General features: G+C 32.6%; 3 protein-coding genes, 1 long non-coding RNA gene and 1 pseudogene across 5 annotated transcripts; 3 read left to right on the plus strand and 2 right to left on the minus strand.

The window, feature by feature from the left end:
* LOC109330656 lies at positions 977–4,865 on the plus strand (annotated as a pseudogene).
* Positions 7,867–8,816, minus strand: LOC109331956 (protein STAY-GREEN, chloroplastic-like). The gene is made up of 3 exons (XM_019566776.1): positions 8,690–8,816; positions 8,359–8,615; positions 7,867–8,262 (listed from the first exon to the last, which is right to left on the minus strand). Exons 2-3 carry the CDS (start codon positions 8,455–8,457, stop codon positions 7,882–7,884), a joined length of 480 nt encoding a protein of 159 aa, XP_019422321.1. The 5' UTR covers positions 8,458–8,615; positions 8,690–8,816; the 3' UTR covers positions 7,867–7,881.
* On the plus strand, positions 8,840–9,790 carry LOC109331957. Its single transcript, XR_002105862.1, has 2 exons — positions 8,840–8,919; positions 9,312–9,790. It is a non-coding gene; the product is annotated as an uncharacterized LOC109331957 (long non-coding RNA).
* Positions 12,792–14,614, minus strand: LOC109331955 (protein STAY-GREEN, chloroplastic-like). Its single transcript, XM_019566775.1, has 4 exons — positions 14,245–14,614; positions 13,935–14,108; positions 13,284–13,451; positions 12,792–13,187 (listed from the first exon to the last, which is right to left on the minus strand). Exons 1-4 carry the CDS (start codon positions 14,368–14,370, stop codon positions 12,807–12,809), a joined length of 849 nt encoding a protein of 282 aa, XP_019422320.1. The 5' UTR covers positions 14,371–14,614; the 3' UTR covers positions 12,792–12,806.
* On the plus strand, positions 18,577–24,597 carry LOC109331684. 2 transcript variants are annotated; one of them, XM_019566338.1, is made up of 12 exons: positions 18,577–18,908; positions 19,954–20,072; positions 20,165–20,271; positions 20,357–20,444; positions 21,178–22,240; positions 22,363–22,417; positions 22,542–22,623; positions 22,963–23,043; positions 23,511–23,618; positions 23,702–23,751; positions 23,966–24,086; positions 24,281–24,597. In XM_019566338.1, the coding sequence occupies exons 1-12, from the start codon at positions 18,710–18,712 to the stop codon at positions 24,362–24,364; spliced, it is 2,157 nt and encodes a 718-aa protein (XP_019421883.1). In that variant the 5' UTR covers positions 18,577–18,709; the 3' UTR covers positions 24,365–24,597. The 2 variants fall into 2 exon arrangements, with proteins under 2 accessions (XP_019421883.1, XP_019421884.1); XM_019566339.1 differs by having other exon boundaries at positions 18,578–18,908; positions 24,284–24,597.

The following is a 24,759-nucleotide window of genomic DNA, read 5'->3' on the forward strand; positions in this document are numbered from 1 at the left end:
GACCCCATTTTCATCCTTATAATTAAGGGATGATGTTATATGCTGCTTGAGGGGGGTATATGCTGCTTAAAATAATAACATGATTCTGAGTATCCAAAGTATTGGGGTAACCAATGTAATTAAATCTTCAGTTGAAATGATTTTAAATTTTATGAGCCTAATATCGCTAACTTTAATAGCTTAGGGATTCAGTTATAAATGATTTAAAAATTCAGGTCATGTTGAAAATTTTAAAGTTTATGGACCAAATTATAACTAACTTTAAAGTTCATAGACATAATGACTGTAGAAAATCAATTACAAATTACTTAAAAGTTTAGTCACCATACTAAAAATTGATACTTCATAAATTGATGTATAAATGAATTTAAATTTCAAACACTCAATTATAATTTTTTTAAAATTCGCCAGATATTTAAAAATTCTCAAATAATTGAGATCAGAGAGTTAAAACTAGAATGATACTACATACTGTGTATACAAAATTATTTAAATTGGAATATCAATTAAGGAAAAGATATATTAAGGAAGTTAATAAATAATATTCTTCCTTACTAAACCACGTGTATCTTAATCAATCATAGACATTTTCATTGAAGATATGAGTATTATAAGTGGTAAAACCTTTTCTACCAAAAACAACTAATACAAAAAGATTTTTTAATTCAATCACACAAAATATTTAATTGATTTCTTTTTTTAATTATTATTTCACAATTTATAACTAAAGTATAATAGTGTGAATTGATGTGCTATATTTTTTTTAATTCAAGTAGTATAAGTTAAAAAATTAAATTCACACAAAAATAAAGAGTTATTAATCTATTTCCTTTCATTGTTATTCATTACTATATTTATTGTAGTATAGATGGCAAAATGAATTAAGTGGCAAATGTTTGGGTACATTATATTCAAGTGAAATAAAAAAAATATACATCAAAAATAAAAAGATTCATCTCATAATCATTCTCTTCCTTCACCTTCACCTTCACCTTCACCCTCTTCTTCTTCTTCTTCTTCTCGTAACCTTGTGAAGCGTTTACTTAACTATGATCACTACACATCACCTTCTAAATCTTTATGCTATGATAGGTTCATACCTTGTAGATCAACTTCCAATTTCTCCTTATTCGATATATCACCATCTCAAAAACACAGCTCCACCGCATATAACTCTCTTCTCTCTACGGCATTATTCGTACCCAATGCTCCCGTTACGCCTGATAAACGGACCTCTCCTAATATTTTCCGTTACAAAACGGAAACTCATCACAACATGCATTCCCTCTCACCCTTTCTCTTCCATGATGATGAGCATCCTGGCACCAATTACGATTATACCCCTACTGTTAAGCCTCAAAGGAAGGTTCCCAAATCGCCTTTCAAGGTTTGATTTTTTTGTATGAAATGAAAAGTTTAAGTTTTTGGGTAGTGAAGGTTGGAATTTGGGTTTTGGGGTTTTATGTAAATTTATGGAGGTGGGGATTATAATGTTGTGTTGTGTTTTTGTGTTGTACTAGGTTCTGGATGCACCTGCTTTACAAGATGATTTTTATCTTAATCTTGTGGATTGGTCTTCCAACAATGTATTGGCTGTGGGTCTGGGTAGCTGTGTTTATTTGTGGAATGCTTCTAGCAGCAAGGTGAGTTATGGGTTGATTCAAAGATTAAACCTTTTTGACTTCGCCTTTTTGTCCATATGATTTAAGAACGCTCGATTTCGTGGCATTAAATTAGTTTTTTAGGTGCGCTATTTGCTGATTCGATTGTCACATAGCTGGTGTGCAGTTAGGAAAATTTTAAAAATATTGTTTTATAGTCGCTGATTATATTTTGAAATGCTACATTGCTACTTGCAGTTGCAGGCAGCTCAATTTCATGATTTTAAACTTTTTTGCAGGCTATTATTTGCCAACATGATTGTGAGTTTGTGACATAGCTTGTGTTCAGCTAGGGAAATTGAAAATTAATTGTTTTGTGACTCTAATTATTTTGATATGCTACTTTCAGGTGACTAGATTATGCGATCTGGGGATTGACGATTATGTATGTTCAGTTGAATGGGCTCATCGTGGTACATACATAGCTGTTGGAACTAGCAAGGGTAAAGTGAAAGTAAGAGTTTATGGCATCTCATGCAAGCATGATTATCGTTTATTATCAGATATAACCTAGGGTTAAGAAAAGAGCGTCTTGGATGAATATACATACGGGTTTGGGGACATTGTTGTTTGCAGTGTTATGTTGCATAACATCCATTTGTGAGTGTGCCTTACTGCGTTAGGTGTGCCCCTTAGCAGTAAATGGATAATATTTAATTATGTGTCCCATTCGTTTTGAAATATAAAATATAGGAAGTTGCTTTTGTATTTATTTCAATTAAATGGTAGGCTAATCACTAAACGTCACCGTGGAATTAGTGATGGCAAAATGGGTTGTCCAGTCTGTGCCCCCAAATTAAAAGTGGGTGTGGGCATGCCTGCTTATCATTTTTGGGCAAATTCCCACGCCCTACCTGTTTTAAAACGAGTAATTGTCCCTCCCATGAGCATTAATAAATAATTAAAAATAATTAAAATTTATATTTTCTATTGATGTAGTCCATAGGAATGTCATATGTTAGACTTAGTTTACTTGTAGAAAACTTCATTGCCTACTTGGTTGGATTTTACCACCAGAACCATGCCGATCTGCCTACAGAATTTGCATAAGTGCATTATTAGCATGCACAAGGAACTTACCTGCCTTTCAGGTAGGTAGATAGTGCATTACTGCTAACCTTAAACATATGCTTTTTGGACATGCTTTCCCAGTAAAAATGGTGTCAAGATATCTTTTACTGTTCTTTGGCATCAAGTTATGTTTTTATCCCCATTGCATCCTTGGAACTACCTAACTTCTCTTTATTCTATCTTTCATGAACAGATTTCTAGAATGATGCTAAACAGCATGATTTGACTCAATTATATAAATCTTTATTCTTTCTTTCATGATCATATATTCTAAAATGTTGCTAAACAACATGATTTGACTCAATTTCTATAAATATTCACTACAGATTTGGGATGCATCTCAACGCAAGATGATAGGAACGATGGAGGGTCATCGACTATGTGTTGGAGCCTTGGCCTGGAGTTCATCTACTTTGTCTTCTGGTGGCCGGGATAAGAGTATTTATCAACGAGATATATGTGTGAAGGAAGATTTTATCAGTAAACTCTCAGGACACAAATCAGAGGTATAACTGATTTTATTTGCTTCAGCCATTATTCAAACCAACTTGCTTGCTACCTACTGTAAATTGAACTTACTCTGATTAATTGTTTTAACCTTTTTTTGTTCTTCAAAGGTGTGTGGACTGAAATGGTCTTATGATAACCGTGAGCTAGCATCGGGAGGAAATGACAACAGAGTATGCAATTGCAAACTTCATCTTTCTGTCTTCGCATATTGAGATTAGGATTAAGAGGTTCCTTTCCTTTTACTCCTTTTCTATAACAGATAATTGATGTTCTACCTTCAAACATGGCAGGTTTGCAGTCTTGTCTGGTCCAAAAATGTCAATGAACTGGTTAGCACGCATGGCTACTCCCAGAACCAGATAATAGTTTGAAAATACCCCTCCTTGTCGAAGGTAAACATAATATCTGCTGTGATACAATATACATTTCGTTTTCGTAAAGAAATAAAACTAACATCTTTTACCATTTCTTTTTTTATCCTTCTGATGCAGGTGGAAACTCTTACAGGCCACATTTATAGAGTTCTCTATTTGGCCATCTCTCCCGATGGGCAGGTATTTCACCTTTCCCTCAACCTATTCCTCTTTATATATGATTGGTAGCTGATTACGAAAATGTTTTTTTTTTTATTTTCTTAATTGTGCTATTTTTCTTTTTATGATGAGTTATACATTCTATTTCAGACTATTGTCACTGGAGTTGGAGATGAAACGCTTAGGTTTTGGAATGTGTTCCCGTCCCAAAAATCACAGGTATTATTCATTAAAAGATACAGAAAAAATGTCTGCTATCCACTTATCCTGTTTTTCTTATCCACTTGATTGACCATGGTTTCAAATATTTAGGTTTCATTTACACTTGGAACTTGATGCTATTCCCTTAAATGTGAGTGGAGGTACATGAAATTCACCTTAATATAAAAAGAGCTTTTGGCTGTAGTATATTTTCTTTTTTTATTTATTAAAATTTTCAATTGCTCTGCTTTCTCGGTGGACATTGCAACATAGATTAATCTCATTTTTTTATGCTAGTGCCATGAATTAGATTTTGTAAATATGACATGTAGAAATGATTACAAACTTCTGATTGATTTCATTGTTTTATATCTTAAAACATTGATATATGTTTATGACCATTGATGCAGAATGGTGAAAGTGAAATTGGAGCATTTTCTTTTGGGAGAACTACTATTAGGTGACACGCAGCATATTTTTTTGCTCAAGCCACATATTTCAACCTTTTGTGCAGTGCGGAAAGATATCTCAGGACAGTGAGAACACAATGGTGGAAATTTTTACATGTAAAGGACATCATTATTTGGTGTGCTAAGGACATCATTAAGGAGAGAGCTATGAAGTTACAATTTATCCGGCAATGTTGAAAAACCACGCCATTCATGAAAATTCTCATTTCATATAGGGAAAAGGAAGTTAATTTTATTGAGCATCTAAGATTAAGGGAGTTATAGCCAACTCTGTTTTTGTCCCTCTGTTCTGATGCTCTTTTCAGTAGTCCCTGATCCATTGCTTTTGTATATATTTTGCATGAAACTACTTAGACAACATGTTTTACATGTAATGGAGCAGCCATTGTATATAATATTCTTTCTTGGAATAGTGTTAATTACAAGGGTAAGTTTGAAAAAATAAATCTGAGATAAATTTCATATGAAAAACTCCTTTTGAGTATGTTTGTCTATCAATTTTATGACTGAAGTCTATATATAGGTAGAAACATCTAGTCCATAAGACACTCGAGCTTCCATTGTGGATGATCATATTGGCTTGGTTTAATTCAATAAACATACGTGATAGACTATACTCCACGGGCCACTTTTCATAAAACGCATGTTTTATATTATGAGTCACACCTGATCATTTGTTCCCAATAGTGTTTTATTCTCTGTCCCAAGTTAATCACATGTTGACACGTGAATAAAAAAAATTAAAACAAAAAGTATTAAAAATAGCATTCTAATTGACTTAAAATGGGACATTGTTTGCGAAATGTGATCATTATCGTCAAACCTCCCTTTGTAGAGGATAGGCTAAGAAAGGGAGACAATAGAATGAAACAAATCTAACTAATCAGTGATTAGAGGCCACTCCATGGGACCGCATAACTAGAATGTGTTCATAATATGTGTTCACTTTCCTGTGGCGGTCGGCTAACATAGCAATCTATCTATATGTGCACATATTTTGATGTTGAGAACGTGACATTGTCTTGGGACATTGCACCATCCTACTTTAATTAAAAAGATAGATACAGATTTTATTGTGCTGAACTTGATAGATTTATCATGAATAATAATTTTGTATTTATTTATCTTAGAGGATCTTATGGTATTTAACAATAGCATAGGTCTCATCCTCTAGAACAATCCAATGCACAAAACTTGTATATAATAGAAAGAGTAGATTTATACACTTTGCCTTCATAAACAAAAAGACTTTCCTCATGTTACAAGACAAGGAACTTTATTTTTATTTTTATTAACACAACAGAACAAAGTGGAATCAACTAACAGTTAGATCCAATTCATATGACACTTTTCAGGGAAATGTATCTTTTTCTGATGCTCTTACATAATTGAATGTGAAAAAATGGCAGAAGCCCCCATAAGGAAATATTGAAACCGCCTTAACAGTTAACAGAAACAGAACATGCCCATAATCTCAAAAGGTTCAGCAAAAGGAAATATGTAAACCGCCTTAACAGTTAACAGAAACAGACTATTCCCACCACATCTCTGACAGAAGCACAGTGTTGGTTGGATAAAGTGATAAAACAAGACTATTAATGTATCATATCAACCATTCTAACAATTTCGATCTAAATTGCTTAGACAGTGCAAATTGAATTCTCCCAACTGACCAGAAAATATTTATTCATTATGTTCCACCTCAACAACCGACTGAATTAACATATCTGTGACTAATTAATACCAAAGGCTTCTTTAGTGGGCAAGTCTATAATATCCTCTATTTCTTAAGATATAGTTAGTGGGCAAGTCTATAAAATACTCTATTTCTAAAAAAAAGTCATCAATGAAGTTTTTGTATAGTTCAAAGTTTATCTCTAAACAAGGTGTGAATGATTTCAGATTAAACTGTGAAATAAGTATATTGAATCAAACCAAGTAGAAAAATTATGTTTGGTTTGCTTTAATGTCATAGCATTGTTTTTTTTATGCAATTGTTTACTTAAAGTACAGTTCACGTTTTCACGTTTCCGGTTAAAATCCATTTATTGTTTGTTAAAAATCAAAGATCATGCACCCCATTTGTTCTTAAAGACAAAAAATGGGTGGACTCTTTATGGTACATGCTTGATACGAAAAGCACTTCAAAATGTCAAGAATGTAGCAAAATGATAAGATGCTAAAACTCGTTTATGATCTCCATCCAGGATAACACTAAAAAATAATGGAACTATGTAATTTAAGGAACTAAAGCCAACCATATAAGTTTGGTCAGGTTCAATTTTTTGTTTTGTAGATAAGAACCTAACTAGACCAAAACACTTACCTTTATTTTGTAAGGTTCCATTTTTGTTTTGTTAATGCTCATATCTTATCATAGATTATATTATGTATACGAGTGTGTTTTTCCCGTATTTTAGATATTGTTGGTGTTCAAATTGTCTTTATCTGAGTGTTGGTGCTTAGTAGTCTATTTTCCATAATGGAGCTGCACGGAACATGCAACTAACGTTGTGACTAAATGTCATATTGTCAATAAATAATCATAAACCAAGTACGTGTAAATGAGAAATATGTTTAGATGTTCATAAATGCATTTTATACATGAGAACCTGAAAATCAATAATTTGATCTCGAAAATTCCATGTATCAACTATGATTTTGCCAAGTTAACAACAATCTTCAGGCTTGGATCTTGGACCCATAAGCAAAAAATCATGTTCATCCATCAATCCTCTACCCTCCCCAAAATACTCCTGTCATGGTTGGACTATTTTCTTGGAAATGTGATATGCACAAGAGGGCCATAAAATATAGGAAATGTCCTTCATTTTCATTTTCTTCCACATTCAATGCATGAAATGTCCCTCAATTTTCCTGTGAGATTAGAGGAGAGTAGGAGACATATATGATTAAGATATTTTGATAGTCAAATAAAATTAGTGAAAACTACTAGGGTCAAATAAAAAGTTATTTCTATATTATTTTTCAACTAAAAGTCCACTTTTTAAACGTTGATTTTTAAATATTTTAAACATGTTTAATATTATCAAGCTAATTGAGAATAACTGTTTATCATTGTGTATATTTCATTGGAACAAGTTCTAAATCCTATATAATGGCTAAAACACCAACCATGCATTCGGATATTATCTATGGTCGCTACAACAAACGTTAAAAAAAGGAAATTTGACTCCCCCTATTCACATTCGAGGAAAAGGGCTTAATTTCTAGTGTTGTATATAGCATAAGTGCATATTACCAATTGTATTAAAGAGTAAATTACAATAATATCATACATTTAAACTATTATATGGATTTTGGTAACTGTGATTATATTATGTGTAAGTTTTGCTAAAACTTAGAAGGGGTAGATGTAGTTTACTCTTATTTAATGATATTGACTTGATGTTTGTTGAATTCAATGTACAAGTTCTAATGGGTCATAATGTTAGGAACCTCTTGATCATTCGGGTGGCTAGGATCCTGTTGTGACCTAGGAATTGAGCTCAACCTCATTGGTGGAAAGCAACAATCACAAGCTTCTTGGCATGGTTGTGGCATTGTTAACCCCTCAAGGTCTTCATAACTTGAACTTGGAAAAGGACCTTGCCTACTACTACTACTACTATTACCCTCTACATGGGACCCACTTTCCCTTGAGGAGGGTGAAGAAGCATCCTTTAGTGAACCCCAACATTCCACCTTGTTGAATTCTTGAATGTTTGAGTGAAAATGAACCCATACTAAAGCTTCCTCTAGTTCAGGATACTTGTTGAATAAATTACCATCCCCATGAACAAAAGCCTTCAACACCTAAATAAAACACACAAATAACAATATATCATATACTTAAATTTCTTTCATTTGTTGTGAACTTGACTTAGTTGATTAAAAAAATTGGTTGATTACCATGGGAAGTTCTTTGCAGAAGATATAGTATCTTAGCCTAGCAAATAAATCCAATAGAAAATGGCCTCCACTAATATGGCAATGAACATGGAGATACATTTTTCCCTTCACTTTCCTCCACTGTGCCACCACTTCATCCCTTTGTAATTTGTTGTACCACCCCTGCAACTGAAATTCAATTGGATTGAATTCCCTCAATTAATTGTCACCACTTCACTACTTAAGAAAATATTCATCTCCTAATAGGTCGAGTGGGACAGTGTGATTCACATTTACCAGCTTTCATTGTCTAATAAAATGTTTCATTTCAGAACAATATAAGATAGTGGATACCTTAATTTCCTCTGTTTTGTGATTTTTTGAAGAACCCATTGGTGTATTTTTTTTCTTCTTTTGTAATCAATCCACAGATATGTGTATTTTTCTTGTGATGTAAAGGACAACATAAAACAAAAGTTATAGAATGAATTCAAGTTATACATTCTATTTCAGACTATTGTCACTGGAGTTGGAGATGAAACGCTTAGGTTTTGGAATGTGTTCCCGTCCCAAAAATCACAGGTATTATTCATTAAAAGATACAGAAAAAATGTCTGCTATCCACTTATCCTGTTTTTCTTATCCACTTGATTGACCATGGTTTCAAATATTTAGGTTTCATTTACACTTGGAACTTGATGCTATTCCCTTAAATGTGAGTGGAGGTACATGAAATTCACCTTAATATAAAAAGAGCTTTTGGCTGTAGTATATTTTCTTTTTTTATTTATTAAAATTTTCAATTGCTCTGCTTTCTCGGTGGACATTGCAACATAGATTAATCTCATTTTTTTATGCTAGTGCCATGAATTAGATTTTGTAAATATGACATGTAGAAATGATTACAAACTTCTGATTGATTTCATTGTTTTATATCTTAAAACATTGATATATGTTTATGACCATTGATGCAGAATGGTGAAAGTGAAATTGGAGCATTTTCTTTTGGGAGAACTACTATTAGGTGACACGCAGCATATTTTTTTGCTCAAGCCACATATTTCAACCTTTTGTGCAGTGCGGAAAGATATCTCAGGACAGTGAGAACACAATGGTGGAAATTTTTACATGTAAAGGACATCATTATTTGGTGTGCTAAGGACATCATTAAGGAGAGAGCTATGAAGTTACAATTTATCCGGCAATGTTGAAAAACCACGCCATTCATGAAAATTCTCATTTCATATAGGGAAAAGGAAGTTAATTTTATTGAGCATCTAAGATTAAGGGAGTTATAGCCAACTCTGTTTTTGTCCCTCTGTTCTGATGCTCTTTTCAGTAGTCCCTGATCCATTGCTTTTGTATATATTTTGCATGAAACTACTTAGACAACATGTTTTACATGTAATGGAGCAGCCATTGTATATAATATTCTTTCTTGGAATAGTGTTAATTACAAGGGTAAGTTTGAAAAAATAAATCTGAGATAAATTTCATATGAAAAACTCCTTTTGAGTATGTTTGTCTATCAATTTTATGACTGAAGTCTATATATAGGTAGAAACATCTAGTCCATAAGACACTCGAGCTTCCATTGTGGATGATCATATTGGCTTGGTTTAATTCAATAAACATACGTGATAGACTATACTCCACGGGCCACTTTTCATAAAACGCATGTTTTATATTATGAGTCACACCTGATCATTTGTTCCCAATAGTGTTTTATTCTCTGTCCCAAGTTAATCACATGTTGACACGTGAATAAAAAAAATTAAAACAAAAAGTATTAAAAATAGCATTCTAATTGACTTAAAATGGGACATTGTTTGCGAAATGTGATCATTATCGTCAAACCTCCCTTTGTAGAGGATAGGCTAAGAAAGGGAGACAATAGAATGAAACAAATCTAACTAATCAGTGATTAGAGGCCACTCCATGGGACCGCATAACTAGAATGTGTTCATAATATGTGTTCACTTTCCTGTGGCGGTCGGCTAACATAGCAATCTATCTATATGTGCACATATTTTGATGTTGAGAACGTGACATTGTCTTGGGACATTGCACCATCCTACTTTAATTAAAAAGATAGATACAGATTTTATTGTGCTGAACTTGATAGATTTATCATGAATAATAATTTTGTATTTATTTATCTTAGAGGATCTTATGGTATTTAACAATAGCATAGGTCTCATCCTCTAGAACAATCCAATGCACAAAACTTGTATATAATAGAAAGAGTAGATTTATACACTTTGCCTTCATAAACAAAAAGACTTTCCTCATGTTACAAGACAAGGAACTTTATTTTTATTTTTATTAACACAACAGAACAAAGTGGAATCAACTAACAGTTAGATCCAATTCATATGACACTTTTCAGGGAAATGTATCTTTTTCTGATGCTCTTACATAATTGAATGTGAAAAAATGGCAGAAGCCCCCATAAGGAAATATTGAAACCGCCTTAACAGTTAACAGAAACAGAACATGCCCATAATCTCAAAAGGTTCAGCAAAAGGAAATATGTAAACCGCCTTAACAGTTAACAGAAACAGACTATTCCCACCACATCTCTGACAGAAGCACAGTGTTGGTTGGATAAAGTGATAAAACAAGACTATTAATGTATCATATCAACCATTCTAACAATTTCGATCTAAATTGCTTAGACAGTGCAAATTGAATTCTCCCAACTGACCAGAAAATATTTATTCATTATGTTCCACCTCAACAACCGACTGAATTAACATATCTGTGACTAATTAATACCAAAGGCTTCTTTAGTGGGCAAGTCTATAATATCCTCTATTTCTTAAGATATAGTTAGTGGGCAAGTCTATAAAATACTCTATTTCTAAAAAAAAGTCATCAATGAAGTTTTTGTATAGTTCAAAGTTTATCTCTAAACAAGGTGTGAATGATTTCAGATTAAACTGTGAAATAAGTATATTGAATCAAACCAAGTAGAAAAATTATGTTTGGTTTGCTTTAATGTCATAGCATTGTTTTTTTTATGCAATTGTTTACTTAAAGTACAGTTCACGTTTTCACGTTTCCGGTTAAAATCCATTTATTGTTTGTTAAAAATCAAAGATCATGCACCCCATTTGTTCTTAAAGACAAAAAATGGGTGGACTCTTTATGGTACATGCTTGATACGAAAAGCACTTCAAAATGTCAAGAATGTAGCAAAATGATAAGATGCTAAAACTCGTTTATGATCTCCATCCAGGATAACACTAAAAAATAATGGAACTATGTAATTTAAGGAACTAAAGCCAACCATATAAGTTTGGTCAGGTTCAATTTTTTGTTTTGTAGATAAGAACCTAACTAGACCAAAACACTTACCTTTATTTTGTAAGGTTCCATTTTTGTTTTGTTAATGCTCATATCTTATCATAGATTATATTATGTATACGAGTGTGTTTTTCCCGTATTTTAGATATTGTTGGTGTTCAAATTGTCTTTATCTGAGTGTTGGTGCTTAGTAGTCTATTTTCCATAATGGAGCTGCACGGAACATGCAACTAACGTTGTGACTAAATGTCATATTGTCAATAAATAATCATAAACCAAGTACGTGTAAATGAGAAATATGTTTAGATGTTCATAAATGCATTTTATACATGAGAACCTGAAAATCAATAATTTGATCTCGAAAATTCCATGTATCAACTATGATTTTGCCAAGTTAACAACAATCTTCAGGCTTGGATCTTGGACCCATAAGCAAAAAATCATGTTCATCCATCAATCCTCTACCCTCCCCAAAATACTCCTGTCATGGTTGGACTATTTTCTTGGAAATGTGATATGCACAAGAGGGCCATAAAATATAGGAAATGTCCTTCATTTTCATTTTCTTCCACATTCAATGCATGAAATGTCCCTCAATTTTCCTGTGAGATTAGAGGAGAGTAGGAGACATATATGATTAAGATATTTTGATAGTCAAATAAAATTAGTGAAAACTACTAGGGTCAAATAAAAAGTTATTTCTATATTATTTTTCAACTAAAAGTCCACTTTTTAAACGTTGATTTTTAAATATTTTAAACATGTTTAATATTATCAAGCTAATTGAGAATAACTGTTTATCATTGTGTATATTTCATTGGAACAAGTTCTAAATCCTATATAATGGCTAAAACACCAACCATGCATTCGGATATTATCTATGGTCGCTACAACAAACGTTAAAAAAAGGAAATTTGACTCCCCCTATTCACATTCGAGGAAAAGGGCTTAATTTCTAGTGTTGTATATAGCATAAGTGCATATTACCAATTGTATTAAAGAGTAAATTACAATAATATCATACATTTAAACTATTATATGGATTTTGGTAACTGTGATTATATTATGTGTAAGTTTTGCTAAAACTTAGAAGGGGTAGATGTAGTTTACTCTTATTTAATGATATTGACTTGATGTTTGTTGAATTCAATGTACAAGTTCTAATGGGTCATAATGTTAGGAACCTCTTGATCATTCGGGTGGCTAGGATCCTGTTGTGACCTAGGAATTGAGCTCAACCTCATTGGTGGAAAGCAACAATCACAAGCTTCTTGGCATGGTTGTGGCATTGTTAACCCCTCAAGGTCTTCATAACTTGAACTTGGAAAAGGACCTTGCCTACTACTACTACTACTATTACCCTCTACATGGGACCCACTTTCCCTTGAGGAGGGTGAAGAAGCATCCTTTAGTGAACCCCAACATTCCACCTTGTTGAATTCTTGAATGTTTGAGTGAAAATGAACCCATACTAAAGCTTCCTCTAGTTCAGGATACTTGTTGAATAAATTACCATCCCCATGAACAAAAGCCTTCAACACCTAAATAAAACACACAAATAACAATATATCATATACTTAAATTTCTTTCATTTGTTGTGAACTTGACTTAGTTGATTAAAAAAATTGGTTGATTACCATGGGAAGTTCTTTGCAGAAGATATAGTATCTTAGCCTAGCAAATAAATCCAATAGAAAATGGCCTCCACTAATATGGCAATGAACATGGAGATACATTTTTCCCTTCACTTTCCTCCACTGTGCCACCACTTCATCCCTTTGTAATTTGTTGTACCACCCCTGCAACTGAAATTCAATTGGATTGAATTCCCTCAATTAATTGTCACCACTTCACTACTTAAGAAAATATTCATCTCCTAATAGGTCGAGTGGGACAGTGTGATTCACATTTACCAGCTTTCATTGTCTAATAAAATGTTTCATTTCAGAACAATATAAGATAGTGGATACCTTAATTTCCTCTGTTTTGTGATTTTTTGAAGAACCCATTGGTGTATTTTTTTTCTTCTTTTGTAATCAATCCACAGATATGTGTATTTTTCTTGTGATGTAAAGGACAACATAAAACAAAAGTTATAGAATGAATTCAATAAATCCTTAATATAATCTGTGTGTCTATTTCTCTTATCTCTTTCCCATAATACATGCAGTAAAGAGAACATTCCAGAGAATTCATTATCTTCCGTTTATTTATAGATAATAATGATTTCAAAATAATAGGGAGACAAAATTGTACCAATCAACTCTAATATTTAAGATGAGAAATACCTGAGAGTTATTAATGGTCTGAGAGATAGCCAAAGTTAGCTTAGATGTTATATCACTATGTGTTAGGGTATAAGTCCTTGGAAGGTTTCCTGGGTGTTTATTATCATCCACTCCTAAGAACAAAACCTTCAACTTTGAAGCTTCAAATATGGCTGGCCCAAATAACCTAGCAACCTGATCCAACATACAAAAAAGAAAAAGAAAAATCATTCAAACTTCATATTCCATCTATGGAACCATTGTTTCCAATTAACATAGACGTTACTCCATGCTAATTTCATGATAAAGTTTAGAAAAATGAAACACATACAGGCACAATTGCTTGGTTCTTCTTCTGAAGCTTTGTTCTATGAGGAAGAAGAGAAACTTGTTGAGGAGAAAGCCAAGGCTTATTAAGCTTGTAAGATAGGACAGGAATTGTAGTCAAAGTACTCATGTCCCAAAGAAGTTGTTGTGGATGTTTCAAAGATGAAAGAGACACTGGTTAATTAAATGATAGTGAGGAACCCTTATTACTATGCCTTAAATTGTTGATGTTGGCTTTGAGTTTTGCTTTAGAATCTGCTTTAACTTTCTTTTGCTTGTTAGCTTGAGCCTAGTACTATTATTGTCTTAACTCTTGAGTTATGGAAAAATGGGTCAGTGTTTAGATGCGTGTAGTGATGTGTGAGACTTTGGGGCCGAAGATTGCGGTTGCTTTAAGTAGTAGCATTGGTGTCTTGATTGCTATAGATTTGGCTTATTTCTGTTTCTGCCTGTTGTAGACACGTTTGTAGTGTCTTTAGAGTCCACGTGGTGTAATTGCTCATACTCCTCTCCCATCCAATGGTGCCAGACCATTTTTTTGGTATGGCCAACTTTCTAGGCTTATTTGCCTGTCATGAACACCATAAAAATCTCAGTATATTGGAGTTCTAATACTTAAAATCAGTTTTGGACTTTTGGTCAATCATATGCGGACCAGATTGGGTTGTCCGATCGATCTTGCGCCGACCGGCATTGATAATGGCAATGGTTTGCACTACTAGCCCAACGATCATTCAAACCATTTTAGGCCACATAAAATTTGTTTCAACTAGGCTAAGTCAAGATAACTTGGAATAATTTGGGTGAAGAGATCGGGAAGTTCACATATAATCATGAAATAATAAAAGACACAGTAGTACTAAAGTGCAAAAAAGGATTAGGATTCACTTTATTTGTTCACAAATCTTCAATTCAACCAAACAAATATAAAATAAAAATAAAAAAGAAGGAAAGGGTTGGTGATAAATATTATTTTCGCTCTTACCTCTTCATATAGGAGAATGAAGATCTTCTATCCCAAAATAATAGTGTCTCCTTATCCATAGCTAATAGAATTTTAATAAATAATATAAAAATAATAGTTTTTGTTCTTATAACTTTTAAGTGTTATTTTTTTTATTGGATAGGGATAGCAAATCCTCATTATACCTAGGGAAGCTTTCAACAATGTTCATTTGATTTGTTAGCGCAAATTGGGATGATTGCTATTAAGTAGTTATATACTTGGGTTGGGTCTGGCAACTTACCACAATGGCTTAAGGGTACAAGCCCACAATAATGACATTAGAATTATACAATTACAAATTTATATATAATTATTATTATATATGATGTTGTATGGTTCAATGATACAGTTTTTTTTATTAAACTCTATACGAGATTTTTTACAGTTTAATCTTCGGGTTAGCTTTCGCAACATTGATTTTGGTTAAGTCGTAAAAGAGATATAATCAAGGTTGAAAATTGAAATAGGATTGGAATTGAATTGGATGAGAATTAAGATTTATATTTATATAATAATAATAATAATATTATGTGTGTGCGCTTAAGCGTGGAGGTATGGTTATCTAGTCTTGACGACTTTTGAAGATCTCTATCCTATTACTTGACTAGATTTTAAGAGTTTGTTTGTGATTTAAATTTTGAATGAGAAAGAAGGGGGAATGAATGTTTTAGAATTATAAAATACATTTATTGAATAACTCAGAAACCTTTCACTTCCTTCTATTATTCGAACAGGGATCCTCTGTCCTAAGAAGACTATATCTCCATGTCTCTGTCCAATGAAATATCACCAAATAATATAAAAATATTACTTTACATTTTTATAATTTTTTCTCTAAAGAAAATAACACATTTTGATTGGTCCGAGATATCATTGGAGACACCAATAGAAACAGGAAATCTTCATTATTATTATCCTTCAAAATTCAACTCACAAACTGTAACTAAAGTGATGCGTGAGATACACAAGACAATGATAATATATGTAAAGATACTTCAATACTTAAAAATTAAGGTATAAGTGTATAAGATAGGTCAACCTAAAATATAATAGAGGTAATAAAAAGTTAAATGTGGAAATTTTTATTTGGGGTTTACTTCTAAACATTTTAGATGAAATTCATTTTTTTAAATAGAACAATAAAACTTGGTTACTAAACTATTAATATGTAAAAACATCTAGCAATATAGTAAGTTAGAGCATCTCCATTAGAGAATGTTATTTTCATTCTATTTTGAGTCTTATATATTATTTTATAATTTATTATATATCTTTATAAATTAAGAATAATATTTAATTTTTTCAAAAAATAACAAAGATATCATTATTATTATTTTAGTTTTATAACTAACCTACACTTTTATATTTTATAATAATAAATGGTTTTCCTCTCCTTATTTTTTACATTCTGAGACCTACACATAATTAAAAGAATCAACATAAAAATGTTCTTACGAATATTCTTAAGAATCTATAATAACTAGTGTGTGAAGAATATTTATATTTTAATAATAATGTTATAAAAACAATAGAGGGAGATGTTGTTAGTAAAATTTCCTTTTTTTGGCTGATGGCTTGGCTGGCCATCTTAATCTTTTATGGCAATGGGACCCATGGTGTTCTTTTGTTAGAACTTTTATGGTTTTTTAATGACCGAAAGAGTGAAAGTCGTATTGAGAGAATTATGCAAAATGAATTAACCACTCACCAACTTGGATAAGCATTACTAAGTGACCATTTACCAAATAATTAAGTAGCTATTTTGTTGTTGTTGTTGACATTATATTAGTAAGCCTATTATTTTGTGGGCTAAAAGCCCTTGCTTTAGCAGCTTGGAGGCTGGACTAGCCTGGCCTTAAAGGTGATGTTTAACAATAATGAAGATTTATGAATCTCAACAATAGGATAGCAAAAAAATCTGACCACCGAGTACTCGTGGAAATACCTACAACAGATACCCATAATAATAGCTTATGGGTGGGAGCGGGTTTTGTGATATCCGCCCTGTGGGTACCCACAAATTTATATATTTAATTTTTAGTTATATTTTTATATATATTTATTATTATTTTAAGATTATTTATCATATACTTTATTATTATTTTATAATAAATTATACATATTTGATTATGATTATAAATTAATCATATAAATACCATATTATTTATGTAACAATTATTTTTATATATTGTTATTACAAATTATACAAATATATAATTAAAATTAAAAACTTGTTGAGTATCTTCGAATCTGCAAATATCCACTATCCGCACAGATATCCACAAATATTGTGGGTTTGAATACGAGAAATCACCACCTACGCTGTTGTCATCCTTACTCAACAATGAAAGGATACACAAGCTTGGTAGTAACAAGGAGTGGGGGATGAATACAAATTTATTGGCCACTTTAAGATCTTGTGTTTTTATCATTACCAATCTAATCTGATTAAATCATTCTTTTATTATCTTATCAAATTGTTGGGAAGTGGGTTCGCTCAAAGATGGAATGGGTTTAGACTTTGAAATCTAATATAAAGATTGTACGTGAGTTTGGTTATATTCACGTAAAATTAGAATCTAACCAACTAAAGTTGTTTGAGTAGAGTAATTTTCATTTTAATATTTAGAACCAAATAAATCAACCATTGTTGTTTGAATTGATTTCGATAGTATTGTTTTTAAAATAACCAACTTAAATCAATGTGAGTCTTTTAAAATCAAAACAATGAGTTGCTATATAGTTCTAAAATTAGCAAATTGAATAATATGTTATTCTATTATGACCTGTCTAATACATGCTTATTTCTAACATGCTTTAAATTTATACATGTTAATCCTAATACTTTTAAAAATTTCAAATACAATAATAAGGCAAAGTAATTATCCTAAAAATGATTTTGGCTAAGGGATGAGATTTCATTTATTATTGACTACACAAAATTGAAATATACTTAAAAGATTTAATGGGAGTGAAAGTCCTCCAACATTTATGCTTGATTAAAGACACTTAATCATAGAATTTATAGTTTATAGTTGTGAATCATAAAACGAATTTCATACATGGTAATGGTAGTAGTCCTATAATCCAGAATATAGTAACACTAGAACAACTCAATGTTTATCATATAAGTTGGGGTTAATGTAGACATTACTATATAAACTTATAAATAATAACTCTGTAGTTTTTTTCCTATTAAAATAAAATAATAAATCATATAATTTTGTTTGATATATTAAAAAAAACAAATGTATCCTCCAAAAATGAAAAAAAAAATGTTAAATTGGGAAACTGTGAACGACCTACCATATTGAAAATCTCCCCCATTTCCCATTTCCCATTTCCCATTTCATTTTGATCTCTAAAAAGCCCAATTGGATTCTCCCTGAAAACAAAAAAAAGCAGGAAAAAATTGAACAACGTGCTCGTGTTCCGCACACTCACACAAATACACGGGTCAGAAATGGCAGAGTCGTCGTCTTCCCCTTTTAACATGGATCATCATAATCACGATCAACAACAAAAATACGAGGAGCCACAACACCAGCAAGAAGAAACTGTGAAAGATTTCATTCACAAAACCAAAACGATTCAATTCCTTGGACGCACCACTCCTATCGTTCTCCAAAACGACAATGGCCCCTGTCCTCTCCTCGCTATATGTTAGTTATTCCTTTTCATTCAATTCAATTCCTCACATCTCTATTCATTCACAATCATTTTCTATATATATATATATATATACCTTTTGCTTTTATTTCATAAATTACCTGTTACAATTGATTATCTTATTTATTGGATTTGTCGTACTCAATTTCTCTCTTGCTCATGATTGAGGTATTTAACGTTCGTGTTTGTTAGTGCTGGTTGTGTTTATTCTAAATTACTTGTTTGCATTTTTTTCTCCTTTTATTTGTGTCAATCAGGGAAAGTAAATTTATATATTGCAAATCTTATTATTGAAACAATAGCACATACATTCACATAAAATACAGTCCAGCTTTTGATATTTGGGGTTTGTGTTAGAAAATTTGATGCATGCTGTGTTCTATTTGTTCCCAAAATGTCTCACTTTTAACGCACTTGTTTTTGTTTTGTTCTATTTATAAAATATGTGATAATTAACTCATGTTTTATTTTGTCCGGTTCTAAAATGCTACCATTTTAATGCAAAATAGAGTATAAGTCCAAATATTTGGGGTTAGTGTTACAAAATAAAACATTTGAATCCTCATATTGATTCTCCTTCAGATTGAACATGATGTACTATTACTCCGATGCAGTATCGGTGTTCCCCATTGTTCATTATTTCTCTACATGATTCTTCAGTGCCTTACCTTTTCTCTAACCGAGTCTACCACTATATTTGAGCAAATGTCGTTTGTATGTTAATCCGTCCTTAAATAATATATTCTCTTATGTGATATGCATTCATCCTACATTCTCATATTGCAGCACAGATTATGATGTCTTTTTCAAAAAATCATAAACTTCATGAGATGGATATTATTTTAGCATGCAAAACTCCTGACTCACTCTCCTTTTTCATACTTTACTATTATTATTATTATGAAAATGCTAGTTCTGCAATATTTACTGTTTTCAATGCAACTGACATTTTGAATCTTAAATACATCATGTTTGGCATAATCTCTTGCTTTGTTTGTCTATCTTATGGATTGTTGTTTATATATTGCATTGCTTCAGGTAACATTCTTCTTTTACGAAACAACTTAAATTTGAGTCCAGATATTCCTGAAGTCTCTCAGGAGAAATTGCTTTCATTGGTTGCTGAAAGACTAATAGACTCCAATGCTAATGTGAATGTAAGTGTTTCATATTTTTTATTGTTTGTGACAGTCTCGTCTCTCTTTCATAATGGAAGCAGACTTGACAGTTTATTCTTATTGTCTTAAAGAACAAAGATGCTGGCTATGTTGAAAATCAACAACAGAACATTGCTGATGCAATTGATTTGCTCCCTAGGCTTGCTACTGGCATTGATGTAAATATAAAATTCAGGAGGTTAGTTTTTCTATTTCTTTAATAGTTGTGTGCACTTATCATCGATTTTGAAGTTCTGATAAAAAAGAATACATATCGATTGCAGAATAGATGATTTTGAGTTCACTCGAGAGTGTGCCATATTTGATCTGCTGGACATCCCTTTGTATCATGGGTGGATAGTCGATCCTCAGGTATTTTGTTTATCCCCAATCCAAATTAATTAGTTTTGCATCATTATATGACCTTAATGACATGATTTCTATACTTTGTGGTTCTAAATACATTATGTTAAGATCTTTTCATTTGTTCTACACATTAATTGATAACTTGGTATCATGAGCTTATTTTATGGTCTTTTTTGGAAGAATTTGGATGTAGAGGGATTTCAACTACTATTATATATGTATTGTTTATGATTTTTCTTGTACTTATATTAGCGATTATTTTGAGGATTTAATTAGGCTATTTAAATTCATCTTAGAATAACTGTGGTAGAACTAACCTCCATTACGATGCTGTATGAATTACGGAACAGAAGTTCTAGAATATTGTTTCTTGCCGGTTGTCAGTCAAGTTCTAATTTGCCCATGAAAAGAGGTGCCACATAGTTTTATTGATCAATGTTAATCTCGGTCTAAGGACATCCCTTTGTTTTCGGTACATGCATGAGACTTTGCTTACTAATTTCTTGGCTATTTTGAAAATAATATCAACCCCCTCTTTCACTTCACCCTTTTGTACTGCATCAATTTGCCACGTGACCTTCCTTGAATATCATAGAGATTTGACAAAGTTTTACGTTTGATCTTCTCTGAATAATACTAATAAAATTTGGCTGTATGTTTTTCTTGCATGATATGTGATTTATTTCATATTTTTTTATGTTTTGTTTGATATCCAAGTCTTCATGTACCTATGAGCCAGGATTATGATACTACAAATGCAATAGGATCAAAGTCCTATAATGCCCTTATGGAAGAGCTTGTTTCTCTTGAAACACTAAACATGGAAGTTCAACATAAAAGTAATCTGGAAGAAGATTCTGTTGATTTTGTGGCAGCAACAACAGCTGCTCTTGGAATTCCTTCTCCCAGCCTTTCAAAAGCAAAGTCGTTTGATGATTCTCCAGATTCTGTTTCAGATGAAATAGCAAGAAAAGGCGATCGTGAAGAAGAGGAAGAATTGTTGAGAGTTTTGAAGCTGTCTGAGAATGATTCTAAAGTTTCAGTAAGTGATCCGATTGTAGGCCATGCAAATGCGGGAGCAATTTTTGTTAGTATGGATGATAGTATGTGTAACAAGCAGGTTATACCTGTGGATTCTGGAGATAGATTAGAAAAAAGCACTGGTGCTGGCAAAAATGACTTTCCTGAGGTAGCTGAAACTTCCATATCAGATGATTACACTGTTTCTGTCAAAAACAGGGATGATCAGACATCTTCTGCATCTATCATGGGAGAAGCTGTTAATTCATCCTTAAAGACTGATGCAATAAATGACCATCAATCAGCTCATATGGGACCTGAAGAGTCTATTGGCCAGAATGATGTGACTGAGAATGTCCGTCTTGATGCATTGGTTCAGAATGAGAGTGCAGTGATACTTTCTCCTGGAAAACACTCTGTCTCTTTGTCTGAGAGCTGTGCAGATGTCTCTGGAAGGGCTGGGAAAATTCAAGATCAACCCACTCTAACAACTACTGACCATGAAGTCATAGATGGTTCTCAAGGATCCATAAGCAATACAAATTCAGATCTGTCTGGTGTCAGATTTCCTCAAACTGATGTCTCTAGCGCATTACCTTCTAGTATTGATGGTAGTGAGCCCATATATGAAGGAGAAGAACGTGTATTAGATACAAGAGCGCAAAATGTTGAAGTTTGTGAACCTGTCTATGAAGGTGAGGTGGTGCTTGCGGAACAAGCTGAGAAAAGCACCTTAGCTGCCCCAGATCTAAGAGCTAAGGATGAAATTACTCCACAACAAGGTCAGTGGTGCTATATGTTAAATAAATGGATTTGCTTTCATCAAAATATTATTTTCTAGGCAACTGCATATTGATATCTTCAATCTCTAATGGAAGACAATTGTCCTTTTTTATCATCTTAGGGGAATTGATCAAGACTTTCTTGAGGAATAATGCTAGTCAGTTGACATTTTACGGGTATGTTGACCTCTTGCTGGTCTAAAATTCAACATATCTTGAACTATTTCTCTGATCATATTTCACTTGATTGACTATGGGGAATTCTCTCTACAATTTATAAATTGTAAATGCTTTTTTGCAGCCTTTTCTGTTTACAAGATGGTCTTAAAGAGCGTGAGATATGTGTTTTTTTCCGGAACAATCATTTCAGCACCATGTTTAAGGTTAGGAAAAAAAAATTATTTTCTTGGATCATTTGGTTCAAGGAAGCATGGGCATGATACGGGGCATGGAATGGACACGAGCAAATACAGAGATACGGCGAAAAAAATATAAAAGGTTAAAGAACATGGTTAGGATGTAGGAGTGTCCAATACAGATGTGTCCTATACAGACATGACACGGACACAATAGCTATTTTGAAGCGTCCATGCTTCCTTGAATTTTGGATTACTGATATGAACTGCCAATAACAACATTTTATAAAATAAGAAAATTTCGTTGGCTTTCTTTGTTGCAGTGTTTATGTTTCAAATATAAAAATATTTATCTTTTATTCACAGTTTGAGGGTGAGCTATATCTTCTAGCTACAGACCAAGGTTACATAAATCAGCCTGATCTAGTTTGGGAAAAATTGAATGAGGTAAAACACTATTTCTTTATGATCTTTTTCATCCAGGTCATTTTGATATGTTATTGTTTTTTTCCATTTTTATTTAAATGCTGGTAGTGGTCGGAATTATTGTTTATTAGTTTACTTGCTGAATTGAGAAGTCTCGGTTACTCAACAATACATCATACAGGCTTTTTTCTAGAATGTCTAATTAATCTGTATGAATGAATATTTACAGACTCTTTTCAGTTTTTACTATTTGATTTTCATTTGTAAGTTTGTAATGATGGGGCATATTTCCTTCATTATTCTGACTAACCCTAAGGCTCCTATTTCAGCCACACACTCATTGGTGTGCTCTTTCAGGTCCCCATTTTCTAAAGCTGAGACTCTTTTTTTGGTACAAAGAGTCTGAGACTGAGTGATTAAAAAATTTAAGCATCTGAATATTAAGTAATTGCCAAAATTATGTATGTTATTATGAGCTTATTTTTCAGGTCAATGGTGATACATTGTTTATGACCAGTAACTTCAAGGAATTCAAGGTAGAAGAGAGCCGTGAAAGTAGCACCTGGGATGAGAACAATGCTATGACCAGCACCACTGTATGAATATTCTTTTTTAAAAGTGAAACATCTAATATTGGAAACTAAATTTTCAGTTGATATAAACACAACACATGTTTCAGGACTATCTTGCCAGCATTGATAGTGCATCACAGGCAGGCTTAGATATCAAGTAATTTTCTGAACTTCCTTCTGGTACATATATAATAGTTTTTAATTGCTTCCTCTCCCTTCTCCAAAAAAGTAAAATGAAATCTACCAGATAAGCATCTGAAATATGACATACAAAATTTGTAAATAGTTCCTGTGTCAACTTCCTAGTTCAGTCATAATTTGAAATATTCAAAATTGTTTGGTAAAATCGGATATTATCTGTTTTGAAACAGTTCTGATCTGCAATTAGCAATAGCCTTACAACAACAGGAGTTCGAACAGCAGCCGCCACCCCGTCATACTTTACAGCAATCATCTATTAGTGGCGGCTCCAGACTGGTCACAGGTCCTCAGGTAAATGCTCTTTTGAAATTAAGGCCGGGCTTGATTTACTCCGAATATATGTTCATCCATGCAATCTTGTGCCCTGGTCTCTCATCATGGGAGATATTTATAATCAGTAGCAAATATCAGCTCCTTTATATGAAAACATGTTGCTCTGGCTATACCTGAAAGTTGAAACAAAAATTTTGTACTAAATGCTATTGCAGGTGGCAGGGAACACTGGGAGGCATTCATCTTCATCCCCGAAACCTGAAGGAAAATCGAAAGAAAAATGTACAGTGATGTGAATTTCACTAGCAGTTCTTTGGAAGCTTGCACTTTAAAATGCGTGCCTTTGATTCTATTGTTTTTACTTTTTACACTACAGCAACTTCATGTGATATTAGGTTAAGTTTCTTCTGTAAATCTTGTTACATTGTTGGGTCCTTTGTAACTTGCAAACCCGACCCTCAATCCTCGTCTTCTTAGGACTAATTATCTCATTTGGCATATCTATAAGCTTCAGCCAGTTTTATGCTGATTGATTGTGCATTTGTGCAGCACTTCAAAAAACAAACACAAAATTAGATCACAGAAATACATTAAAACAAAACATAATAATAGACATGGGAATATAACTTTGTTCAACCTCGTCTCCAAATTATTATTCCTGAATATGTTGAACCAAACCGGCTTGAAGATG

Source organism: Lupinus angustifolius, chromosome LG17 (assembly GCF_001865875.1).
Source record: "Lupinus angustifolius cultivar Tanjil chromosome LG17, LupAngTanjil_v1.0, whole genome shotgun sequence".
NCBI classification, from domain to species: domain Eukaryota; kingdom Viridiplantae; phylum Streptophyta; class Magnoliopsida; order Fabales; family Fabaceae; genus Lupinus; species Lupinus angustifolius.

Excerpts from the sequence above, each read along its gene's own strand:
- LOC109331956 (XM_019566776.1), bottom strand. The coding sequence starts at position 8,457 with ATGTATCTCCATGTTCATTGCCATATTAGTGGAGGCCATTTTCTATTG. Across the intron at positions 8,263-8,358 it reads TCTGCAAAGAACTTCCCATG|GTGTTGAAGGCTTTTGTTCA; the intron begins GTAATCAACCAA and ends TGTTTTATTTAG.
- LOC109331955 (XM_019566775.1), bottom strand. The coding sequence starts at position 14,370 with ATGAGTACTTTGACTACAATTCCTGTCCTATCTTACAAGCTTAATAAG. Across the intron at positions 13,452-13,934 it reads AGACCATTAATAACTCTCAG|TTGCAGGGGTGGTACAACAA; the intron begins GTATTTCTCATC and ends ATTGAATTTCAG. Across the intron at positions 13,188-13,283 it reads TCTGCAAAGAACTTCCCATG|GTGTTGAAGGCTTTTGTTCA; the intron begins GTAATCAACCAA and ends TGTTTTATTTAG.
- LOC109331684 (XM_019566338.1), top strand. The coding sequence starts at position 18,710 with ATGGCAGAGTCGTCGTCTTCCCCTTTTAACATGGATCATCATAATCAC. Across the intron at positions 20,272-20,356 it reads GTAAATATAAAATTCAGGAG|AATAGATGATTTTGAGTTCA; the intron begins GTTAGTTTTTCT and ends TATCGATTGCAG. Across the intron at positions 22,624-22,962 it reads ATTTCAGCACCATGTTTAAG|TTTGAGGGTGAGCTATATCT; the intron begins GTTAGGAAAAAA and ends TTTTATTCACAG.